This window comes from Berghia stephanieae, chromosome 1 (genome assembly GCF_034508935.2).
Source record: "Berghia stephanieae isolate SIO BIC M18660-M18661 chromosome 1, UCSD_Bste_1.3, whole genome shotgun sequence".
NCBI lineage: Eukaryota > Metazoa > Mollusca > Gastropoda > Nudibranchia > Aeolidiidae > Berghia > Berghia stephanieae.
The window spans coordinates 39,838,486-39,851,404 of NC_088360.1; the positions used below are offsets into that span (position 1 = coordinate 39,838,486).

Sequence of the window (12,919 nt, forward strand, 5' to 3'; positions counted from 1 at the left end):
CTCAGATGATATTATGATATTAATTTCAGCCGTTTATTCGACAATAAAATTTTCGAGTTTACCAAATAGTTAAAGTTTATCCAGGGTATTGACCTGTGATGAAACAGTGCACATTTTCATTTTAAATTGACGGGCTTTATCATTATAATGTTGCCGTGTGAGAAACTATCATAACATTGCTGTCATATGATTTCTGCAATTCAAGGGTAACGTATGTATATTTCATTGTTCACCCTTTGTAATATTCATAAACCCATCTCTTCCTGTTTATCAAAATAGTATTTATATCATCAATTAATTTGTCACTCTTTTGTCAACGTCGTCATCATCATCATCATCATTACCGTCATCACTATGAGTGGTTTGATCTGGTCTCATTGTAATATTCTTCCATAGTAAAGAATCTAATTATGAATACATTTTTATGACATTCTATTAGTAGTAAATCACGGGTCCCATGCACTTGAAGTCACAAACGTTTTTTTTTAAAAATCTTAAATGCTTCATTTTATCAAGAGTTTAAGTAGATATTCAGTTGTGTGGGTTTGGTCATACTGATTAGAAGTAAGATATATTATTATATCAACATTGAGAGTAAAATGAAAAACCCAATGAGTTTCATTACCCATTTTGGTACTGTTTGATTTAGAATTTAATGACCGAATCTTGGTCAGAAAAAAAGAAAAAGAAACAAAAAAAAAAGATAAAGAGTATTTTGGGTTCTGTATAAAAATCACTACTCTTTCAGGTATTATATTATCTGGTGTCATGAAGATTAGAAAGCGCTGTGTGATGATAAAAACGAAATCCTATCATCTTACTTTTTAAATTAAAGCTGATAGGTATGGCATCAGAATGCCGAAGGCGCTATTCATATCACGAAAACCAATAATGACACAATTGTGTGGATTGAACATTTAGGTTTATCAGCAAACAAATTTGGGGATTGTCGTTTGGAGACTAGGAACATGACAACAATAGTATTTTATGAGATGAACCCGTTTTGCAGACCTGTCTACTGTTACTAAAAATTCGTAGAATTACAAAATTTCGGCTCTGATTTCAGAAATTTATGATCATCTCAAAGTCATTAAAATTTAATGAAAATTTGGTACCAAACTACATAATTTAAAGGATTTTGAAGTGCTATTTAATAATCTCATGAAGGTACATTTTTTTTATCTATAAAGTTGACTATAGCGAGTACTATTTTTATATCTTAACGAATTTTTAAATTTTTAAGTAGGCGGGCCTGCATTTCAGGACCCATAATATGTTATAGCTACAACTACCAACTTTATCACTCCATCGTCATGTCATTATCATCACCATCATCGACGTGCTTCTTATACTATTTTTTCCAAGATTCAGAACTAACCTTGTACATTGATGATATGGAATATAAGATGAGAAAATTTATGAAGAATATTACCATGTATTATAATTACCACCACTACTACTACTACCATTACTATGTTTTAGAAATAAATTTTGTCATGATAAATCCTTGCCCTGAGTATTGGTTTCTTTAATTTTTTTTTAGTAATTCATCCATTTATTTGTTTATTATATTTATATATATGGTTAATAAGTTTTGACTTTTCTTGTGCGCCAGGAACATCAAGGTGGGCTGGAATTCTCTTATAGGTGGAGAAACGTTTGCTCTCTGAGGGCGATGGATTCCTAACTGGTCCGTAGCCTTGCAATTGTGTAGGATCTTTTGTCCTCTCATCGTGGACGAAGGGTCACTTTTGTTGTGCTATCTCTCCCCGTGTAACTGTTTTCCTTTTCCGTGTTGCTTTTTGTCCTCGTCTTGGAATGAATGATATTACTTGGTTTTATCCTGGCGAGAGGAAAATAGTCAAATAGATGTTATTTCCCCCCCCCCCCCCTCTAAACCAGCTCTGTTGTGTAGTGTAAAAAAATTTGTTTAGAATAAATTTTTTAAACATTTGAGTGTATTCCTCTTAGTTGGATCCTGTGCCTGTGTCTGAATGAGACATATAAGTATCTCTGAGTACACTGACAGTATACTCATGGAATTTCTGTTCACGATTTAAACCTGTCCTCTTTCGTCTTACCTTTTCTCATGTGCTTTTAATTGAAAATCTAGAATTTTTTTGAGTTTCCCATTTTCATCTCTTTTTCACATATTTTTTTTACTGGCGCTGAAATGACTTAAATATGTCGCAAGCGCCGTAAAACCCTTAAAAACAAACACAAAATAAAAATCCTGAAAAACTAAACTAAACGAACAGCCTTGCTATGTAACGAAAATACACTGACTGTGTGGTCTCATAATCATCATCGTTTGCTATTTGAGCCATTTCTCTTTATATTACATTTTCTCTTGTGCTTCTGATTGTATATCTAGATTTTTTTAATTATCCCATTTTCTTTCTTTTTGATAGCGCTCAAACGACCTTAAAGTTTCAGAAGCGCCGTAAAATCCTGAAAACAAAACAAAATGAGACAAACCTAAAATACGACATTTCAGTCTTTGATCTTCATCGGGCGACAGACAAAATACTCCGATAATGACGAGAGGGCACACCCTGAGGAAGCCAACCAATAACACCGCTAGGCAGGCGCTGAGATGGAACCCCCAGGAAAAACGGAAGAGAGGGCGGCCTAGAAACACCTGGAGGCGGACATGAAGAGGATGGGACACACCTGGGGAGAGTTGGAGAAGATGGCCCAGGACAGAGGAAGATGGAGGACTGTTGTCGACGGCCTATGCTCCACTAGGAGTGACGGGCATAAGTAAGTAAGTAATGACGAGAGAGAGAGAGAGGAATATATATATATATATATATATATATATATATATATATATATATATATATATATATATATATATATATATATATATATATATATATATTCGCCACAAAACTAAGCAATTTTGAAAATAAAATATAAAAATATTTGCTTTTTGAAGTTTCTTTGGGTTCCGTAAAAAAAAAAAAAAAATAGCCACCATTAGCAATGGCTTCTAAAAGGTTCAAAAAGTAATATTAACTTTGTCCTCACTTTTTCCACACTTAATAAAGCTATAACTACTATAATTTTGATTTCGTTCATGTCATAGATAAATAATACATTTAAACCGTTCCCTATGACAGCATGATTTTTCGATAAAATAGAAACAAAGAGACACCAGCAAACTAGGTCATTTATTGTTTAATATAAAATAACACTTCTAACATTTTATTTACAATCAGTATAACAGCTTAAGTTATAATTTGATATAAAATTGTTTCAGAAATGAAATGTGTTATGTTTACATTTAAAATGTGTTAGTTGAGATATCCCAGTCAGCACGTTTACCCAGAAGCAACATCCCATTTGTTTTAATACCGTCAATTGGGGTAACATTGACTCTGCGAATTTGGAGCATTTTGAATAGCCTCAGCTTTGTTGCAGCTATTGTACCCGTTAACAGACTTTAATTTTTATCAGAGGAAATAATTGCCACATAACTAAAAAATCTCTTATTGGTCCAAAATTCAAGAGGAAAAGTTTCCCCTTAAGGCAAAGTTACCGCAATTGACTGTATGTAATTTCATCTCTATGCGTTTTTTCAGTGCTAGACCCTTCTCACAAACGATTCATGTATGGAATCTATTTCCATGTCATACAGAGCATATCGCCTATTTTAAAAATGCACAGCATTTATAAGGCGCAATTTCTCATCATTAATGAGCTCAAGGTTTTCATTTCACAAAGACCCTTGGTAATATAATATCATGTTTGTAAATATCTACACATACAAACTTTACTGCAAAGTAATTGATTGTCACACGACTAGACACTTGTTATCTCAGGTTATCGCGTGAATAAACCTAGTAGACGGTTTACTCAACGCCTATGATGATAGAATGAAAGATTAGTGAGGCGAATCGTCACCGTCTCCAGTGAGTGACGACTTTGCCGATTTTGCTAGAATGTCCCGGGCACTCTCTTCCTTGACACTTTCTGAAAGTCTTCCCTGTCTTTTCAATCTCTCCTTCTCGTCCAGCCATTGTCGCAACATGCGTTTGTACTCTCGTTCTCCTTCCAGAAGTTCTCTATGGGAAAAAATATCGAGATAATCGAGAAGGTACAGTATAGTACGCTTAAAACGAGTATGCATTTTTATTTGATATTATATTCAAGATTGTCGCAGGGAGGAATCATAGAATACTTACACAACTCACATACACACACATACGCACACAAATACACACATTCTTTTATGATTTTCCGCTTCACCCCATCTTATGTTGCAAGTATGAATGCTAGAATGCCTCACTCATTTTTTTTCCGTCCACCCTTTCCTAACACCATGGAAAGGTTCGACTGATCACCACATCAGCAAGGGGTAAAATAACAACGTCGAACAAAGGATTAGTATAGTGATCTGAGAGTGAAATCGATAGATCAATACCCAAGGGATTCTATTAAAATGGAAACCAGGAGGCCAATGTATTGAATTTTTATTCTCCTCCAACTTAGTCAGCTATAATCTTAACAAACAAGTTTTTTAATTCCAAAATAGGTTCCCTTTATGGTAGATTTAAACTGATGGTAACAAGTATCATATCATATATCATATCATATCGTATCATGTAAGGGTGATTTAGGCCAACTGACCAATTAATACTTCGATGCGTTATGACAATTATTTTTGTACAGGAAAACATCTAAGGTCAAATTTTCCCCTTTAAAAATCGATTAGTTAATAATTAGTCTAATTTGATCAATCCTTTCATACGAGAAAAAAAAAAAAACAACAAAAAAGATGACCGTAGGTATGGAGCTATCTGCACATATTTGCACATAAGTACACGTCGGTATGGAGAAATATATTTGTCCGTGGAATTGCGCCTGATTATTGAAATGACTTTTTTTTTGGGTTAAAATCAGAAAAAGAAGGTTAACAATGTGCATTGCGTTGTCATGAAAAGAAATTATTATTATGCGTGTATTATGATATGGAACCCAAAAATGTGTGGAGCGGGCACTTATATCAATAATGATGAGAAACATAGGATATAGAAAAAGCCATATGAAAACAGAAAATAACTTGATCTTTTATACACGGATTCAAGGATTCAAAAGTTTATTTTTAGGTAATTGCCAATATAACTCATACAAGAATATAATATTTTCATCAACAGAACAATATCCACTAAACGTGCTCAAAGAGATAATGCTGTTAACGGCCAGGTGCTCTTTTTTTTTTAACCTGTGAGGGGATGTGAGCAAAGGTACTTCTCCAAGGACTCAACTGTGCGCCCTCAGAGCGGGACTCGAACCCAGGACCTTCTGATCCGAAGGCGAGTGTCATACCACATGACCACATAGCCCAACAGACCGCATGGCCGCATAAAAATATCATGGTGTTAGGGAGCCAAATTCATGAACCAATAGATACGACACCCTCTGTATGGCAGAGAGAGAGAGAGAGAGAGAGAGAGAGAGAGAGAGAGAGAGAGAGAGAGAGAGAGAGAGAGAGAGAGAGAGAGAGAGAGTTTGGCTCTCTGACCTTGTGATATTTTTATTTTATGTTTTCATCTGGCGCTTCTCTATACCCTTTATTTCACGATATGTACCCCTCCACCATTCATGCTTGGATTTTTGTAACCTAAAATACAACGATATAAATTCTAAAATAATCTGCCCACTCTACATTTGGCAAAATCAAGTGACAGGGATTTTCCATATCAGTAAATTTACGTTTTTTACTCACGCAAAATCTATTTGTCCATTTTTATCCTTGTCGAGCTTTCGAATGAGCTCCTCGATTTGATCTTCGCTGAGGACAATTCCAGCTTGCTGCAATGTGAAAGGAAAAATAATTGACAACTTTCCGCTCCTAACTGGTGTCGTGTCGGGATTGTCTGAAAAAAACTGAACTTTTATATAGCGCAATATCCACTTAACGTGCTCAAAGCGCTTTACAAAGGGTCCCTGACCAACAGCAACAGGTAACATAAAGAACGAAACATGACGCCTGTTCGGCGATAATACAGTTTTTTTCAGACAGTGACAGCGCTGTTAACGGCCAGGTACTAATTTTACACATGAGTACGGTGAGAGAATGTGAGTAAAGATTCTTTTCCAAGGACTCAGCTAACTATTCGCCGAGCAAGGCTCGAACCCAGGACCTTCTGATCCGAAAGCGAGTGTCATTATATATACAAGACCACATAGCCGCATTGGCTAAATTTTCAATATTGGATTTGTGGTTAACGATGTGAAACGATATTTAAATTTACATGCGTTATACTCGTAGAAGAGAATTGTTATACAATTTTTGACCAATATTGGGAATTATACTGACCCGACCGAGTCTACGAGGTCTTGTATCGAGGTCAAAAAGTTACCGATTTCGGTTTTAAAAACACTGATTAGAACAACTCAGAAAAGTGAGTGGAGCAGGCACTAATGTTGATAATAACAGAAAATGAAGTGAGTAGAAAAGTGCCAGAAGACAATATAGAATAAAAATTTCGCGGCGATGGGGGCTCGAACCCACGACCTTACTGATACGACAACTCGGTCTGGCCGTGAGAGGGACGCTATGCAGTCGGAGCCGGGCGGAGTTGTCGTATCAGTAAGGTCGTGGGTTCGTTCCCCCATCGCCGCGAATTCTTTATTCTATATATTGTCTTCTTCACTTTTCTACTCACTTCATTTTCTGGATTTAGAACACCTCATTCTCATAATATCTTGAGAAAATTTCAGAAAACACATTGGTTAAATTTAATTGAATATGACACCATAACTTATTTAATTGTGCACTACACCATCATTCGATGAGCTTTCACTATTTATCTGACCGACGTGTCTGTCATCCCAACCCAATTATGAACCAAGTTCAACAGTGTTGTATTGGACAATATTTTGCGTCATTTTTGAGATTTCCATTGCAACAATGAGCCCATAAGAAATTGGGTTATCAGACCTGCAAATATGAGCACGTCGTATCTTGCCCGTATTTCAATTAGAACAAAAAGGAAAGGGGTGTTATGATGCGATCGTCAATAATTTACAAAATTTGATGACAACACATATGACAGAGGAGAAAAGAGACAAAAAAAGGAAAATGAAAACAACAAAATGTGATGGTATTACTATGACGAATCACTATTGTAGGTGAAGGGGTTGAGCTGTATAACAACTACACAAAAGGACAACGTTGAAGAAAAGGAACATTTAATAACTATTGCGCAAGTTTCTTTTGTAGAAACTGACAAAGAGTCTGCTGAAATTGCACGATATCTCCAGATTGAAGCCCCATCATACACTATGTTGATTTCAATCAGGCATCGAGTTCCCATTTCTCTGATAACTTCATAAACATAGTCAAAAGGACCGTCATAGAAATGTGTGATGGAGTGACAGAAGTGGTAGAGAATATTTGATGAATAGGTATTGACTAAAAGATAAATATAAACAAAATCCCTTTCAGGGGAATGATTCTTTGGAGTCTATTCCCTAAGGAAGAATGGAATAACTTAGGTGTCAGCCACAGCTCAGCGCCGCAAATTGGGGAGCTGCAAGGTCTGGGCCGGACGTCCCGCTTGCTGAAAGGAAATTGATGTGCATTTCGAACCCAACACCTCTCATTTCCAGGTGCATTGATTGCCGCGTAATCCTGTCTGACAGAGATTATTGCATATGGCCTCTCATGCATTATTGTGTCCATAACAGCACCTTCCCGTGGTGTTCCCCGTTTCTACTGAGTTTGTTATGGGCGCGACCGAGTCCCCGGCGGTATAACCAGGCTAGGGAGTAGGTGGGACCCCTTCCTCTTAAGGTGCAGGAGACAGAACCCACCGATGAGTGGTACACGCTCTGCTCCTCACCCACCCACCTCACACTCATTCTGTAGTGTGGTGTCCTCTGTATGTCCTTACTTTTCTTAATCTACCCCTATAGCTCATACTTGTTTCCTAGTGCTGTAACTTTAACACTTCTATACTCCCTCTTTGGTCGACCTGTGGCCCATGTCTTCTGTATGACTATCTGTGATTGATTGTAATCATGTATCCTTCTTAAAAAATTGAGATTTTTAGGGGAAAGGGCTGGTATCCCTTTGTTTTAGGCCCACAGAATCTCTCATCGACACAAATGACCCAGGACGTGACGATCCTCTGTTTATGAAATATGGCCCTTTAAGCAGAAAGAATAACTGAAATAGATAACTGCAAGCCAGGAAACAGTAGGTGGCGGGGAATGGGCGACCGTCAATCATGAAAGAGACTGTGGGAAAGACAAAATGAAGGCTACTTGACTAAACCCTATAAAAATTAATTATATGAGGAACATGCATCTGCAGTTCAACTCCTGATGTTATGCAGCTGACAAGGAATACAGGTTAGGGTGGGAAGACAGACCAGAGACTCCCCAGCATGCCATGACAAACAAAAGGAAAGCATACGAGCTCGGACGTCGCCTCGAAAAAGGTCCGCGCCAGACAGTGAGTACCCAGGCTGATCTGCGCGAAAAGTCAGCTACTGGGACAAAGAAATTCCACAAACATTTGAATATTTTACAAATTAACATTTGTGGAATCAGGAATAAAAAGACAGAGCTGAAGAAATTATTAAATGAAAAGGAAGTTCACATTGCTTTACTTCAGGAAACCCTGTATAAAAATAGCGATCCATATATTGCTGGTTATACATACTATACCTGCAAATGTGACGACTGCCGTGGTGTTATTACTTATATAAGAAATGACATCACGGGAGATGTTACTTCTAAACCATCACAGAACTCAACTGATGTACAGAAAGTCACCTTATGGCACCTAAATAAGAAATTTACCATTTACAACATTTACAACCCTCCACGGTGTACTATAAACCTAACAGATCTAAACAGTTCCCAATACAACAACACAATAATTGCTGGTGACTTCAATGGCCACTCTCCACTATGGGGATACAAAAATCTAAACAACACAGGAAAAGAACTAGAAAAGCTTTGCAATACAACCAACCTCACCATTTTACAAAATGCAGACTCAGTCCCGACCCTTCTTTACAGAGCTCATATGTCCCTGAGTCATCCCGATCTAACCATCATCTCCTCTGACCTTCTGAATTCTTGTCACATTAAAGTCCTGGATGAAATAGGCAGTGACCATAAACCAATTTTAACACAAATAACAGTTCAAACACAGAAGAAAACATTTGAGCAGAAATCCAAATGGAATTTCAAGAAAGCAAACTGGGATGTTTTCACAGCAACATTAGATGACCAGCTTCCAAAAATTACAGATACATCAAGTGTGGAACATTTAAACGAAGCCCTCACCAAAGCCATTCTTGCAGCTGCAAAAGCAGGAATTCCAAGAGGTAGTCGACAGAACTACAAACCCTTCTGGAGCAAAGAAATTGAAAAAGCAGTAAATGCAAGAAAGGAAACAAAGAAAAACTTAGAGGAAAACAAACCCATTAAAAACAAGATTGAGTACAATAAAGCATCGGCAATTGTCAAAAGAACTATTAACAACGCTAAAAGAAAGAAATGGGCAGACACATGCGCTAATATTGACCTCAATCAAAATGGGAAAAAAGCATGGGCCTTACTTAATAATCTTAACAATGAAACCCCGAAAACCAACCCAAAGCCCATGAAAACTACAGAAGGAACAATCGTAGATGACCAAAAAAAAGCCATGATCTTCAACAAACATTTTGCTTCAGTAAACAAGGCATCAAAAAGAAGTGAAAAGGACAAAAAATTGATTAAAGACCTTAAACATCAAGAAAAGGCCCCAAAAGCTATCTCATATCTGTTCAAAGAGGGCTTTACCATGTCAGAACTTCACAGAGCTATGAAAAAACTCAAGTTAAGGAAATCCCCTGGACCAGATAAGATACACAATGAAATGCTCCTGCATCTTAGCGTGAGATGTAAACAGATGCTTCTCAAACTTATAAATCTAACATGGGAGACAGGAATAGTACCAAGGGGATGGAAAAATGCTATTATAATTCCAATCTTAAAGAAAGATAAACCACCCGACGAAACGAAAAGTTACCGACCAATATCTCTCACCTCATGTGTTGGAAAGATCGCTGAGAGAATGGTAAATAACCGATTATACTGGTGGCTGGAGACATGTGGCCTACTAAATAAATATCAGGCAGGCTTTAGGATAGGGCAAAGAACAGAAGATCAATTGTTTAGATTAAGTCAAAAAATAATTGATGGCTTTCAAGATGGAAAACATACAGTCGCGGTTTTTGTTGATCTCCAACAGGCCTATGACAAAGTATGGAGGAAAGGGTTGTCATCAAAAATGATGGACTACGGAATTGATGGAAATCTCTACTTCTGGATTAAACAATTTCTCAGTAACAGAACAATCCAAACAAAAATTAATAACGGACTGTCAAACAGAGAAGTATTAGAGGAAGGTCTCCCACAAGGATCCTGCCTCAGCTGTACTCTCTTTCTTATTTTTATAAATGATCTACCAGAAGTATTACAGACAGAAAAGGCCCTATATGCTGACGATTTAGTTATGTGGTATACTACAAAGCACCTACCAATAGCCTCCAATAGAATAAATGAAGATTTAGAAAGCTTAAACACCTTCTGTGATAAATGGAAATTAAAAGTAAATTGCAATAAAACAGTCTACTCTATATTTACTAAGAGCCATCTTGTTTCCAAGAAAGAAATAACACTCTCCATCCAAGGCCATCGACTCGCGAAAGAAGAAAACCCCACATATTTGGGCATACAGTTAGACAGACAACTATCTCTGAACAAACACACTCAGAATGTAAAAATCAAAGCCACAAGGAGACTCCAGTTACTAAAACGACTAGCCAGTACTAATTGGGGAGCAGACAAAAACTCGCTTCGACAACTCTATTTAGGCTATGTGCGTTCCGTCATGGACTACAATTTAGCCCTCCAAAATGTAGGTAGTAAAAACACACACAAAACCTTGGACAGAGTACAAAACCAAGCCCTTCGCTTCATCTCCGGTGCCCTGAGATCGACACCCACAGCAGCATGTGAAATACATACTAATGTGGAACCACTTGGACTTCGCAGAGAATCAGCAGTGCTTGAAATGGTTGAAAGATACAAACGAAAAGAGGAAAACCATCCAAACAGAATTCTGGCAGAGAAATGGAAACCAAGAACAAGATTAAAACAAAAATCCTGCTACACATTGCTAACAACTTGAATGAAAGACACAGACTCCCAGAAAACAGAGAAAAATCTATTTTAATCAGTCAAAAACCTCCACACGCCGAACTAAAACTTCCAAAAATAAAGACTAACCTCGTAGAAGAAACAACAAGAAATAGAAACAAATCAGATATACAAACATTAGCAATGAAGACAATACAAGAATACCCAGACAACTGGATACATGTTTACACAGATGGATCTGCCCACAAAGGAACTAAAAATGCTGGGTATGGGTTTGTAGTAGAATACCCAGATAAAACCTGTGATAAAATCCACAATTCTTGCGGAAGCTCCTGCTCAAACTACGAGGCAGAGGCAGTTGCAATAGAAGCCTCACTGCGACACCTCTCTTCTGTTTTCCAGCTAAACCCTTCAAAACTTCAAAACACTGTCATCTTCACAGACTCCAAATCGGTTCTCCAAGCTCTCGATTTAGATAAACTCTCCTCAACGTTCAATAGTTTAAGATCTCAACTAGATGAATTCCTTACAACACACAGAGTAGACTTATCTCTCCAGTGGATACCGGGACATTCAAATATACCAGGAAATGACAATGCAGACAGACTAGCCAGACTCGGATCAACACTTTTACAACCATCATTTCCAGTATCCTTAGACACAGCGAAACAAATAATCAAAACAAATAAGAGAGAAGAATGGATGAACAGTTGGGCAATGAGCACCACGGGTAGATGTATGTTTTCCCATATGACCACTCCTGTAAAGACTGATTGCCTAAATAAGCTCAGAAGACACCAACAAAGCATCATCTTTCAACTAAGAACACAACACATACCGCTCAACAACCATTTAAGCAAAATTACAAAAGACACATCCCCCTCCTGCCCCCTATGTCAACACCCCAATGAAACAGTAACACACCACTTGCTTGAATGTCAACCTCTTGAAGATCTGAGATGCACATTCCTCCCACCAAATCCAAGCTTCAGTAACACACTTTATAGTCACCTGGAACAACTACAAAAGACGTCTAACTTCTACGTCATGGCACAAGACCGAAGGGCTAGAGCTCAGGTGGTCGCTGGTTCGGATAAGTAAGTAAGTAAGTAAGCGCCGCAAATTGATATAGGGCGAGCTGACTTGCTCAAAGACACACAACGAGGCTGAGAATCGACCTCGTTACCTTCTGGGTACGAAGCAATGACCATAACGCTATGTCACGCTGTCCCCTATTAATGGCAAAAAAAAAAGAAAAAAAAAAGAATCCAACGAACCTTAACTCCAATTATGAACTCTTCGCGGGAAATCAAGTGGTTACCATCTTTGTCGAAATCTTTGAACAGGTCGATAAGTCGATAACCACTCTCCTTGATGTACTTCCGTAATTTGGTCATGGGGTCACGAATCCACCAATCGTCTGGTTCCGCTCTCCGCAAGTCCTCTATGGTCGTCTCGTAGTTAATCCCGGCATGCAACACTAACAATTCACGATCTGAAATCAATCTGGATTGTAGGTCTTCAAACTCGTCGGTCACTCTTATGTTCTGGAAACCACACACACACACACACACACACAAAGTTAAAGGGGATAAATGATTAAATCACGCGTTCTTTGGAACCATGAAACATATTTCTTTTCTTTAAAAATTTTTTTTTATCAATAACCGTATCCTTTCTTAAATGCATTTAAAGTCTACATGCCAGACCACCTTCCAACTTGGAACTGGAAAAAAAATGTAGT

The 12,919-nt window shown here is 37.7% G+C and overlaps 1 protein-coding gene across 1 annotated transcript in view; it reads right to left on the bottom strand.

Moving 5' to 3' along the window:
* Positions 1–3,174: 3,174 nt before the first annotated feature.
* LOC144968484 (uncharacterized) overlaps positions 3,175–12,919 on the bottom strand; it is a 45,647-nt gene continuing 35,902 nt past the window's right edge. Inside the window, exons 12-14 of the mRNA XM_078906947.1 lie at positions 12,453–12,722; positions 5,735–5,820; positions 3,175–4,070 (exon numbers count right to left, since the gene is read on the bottom strand). Of these exons, the coding sequence (XP_078763073.1) occupies positions 3,890–4,070; positions 5,735–5,820; positions 12,453–12,722 (537 nt within the window). The 3' untranslated portion in view covers positions 3,175–3,889. The remainder of the gene's footprint in view (positions 4,071–5,734; positions 5,821–12,452; positions 12,723–12,919) is intronic.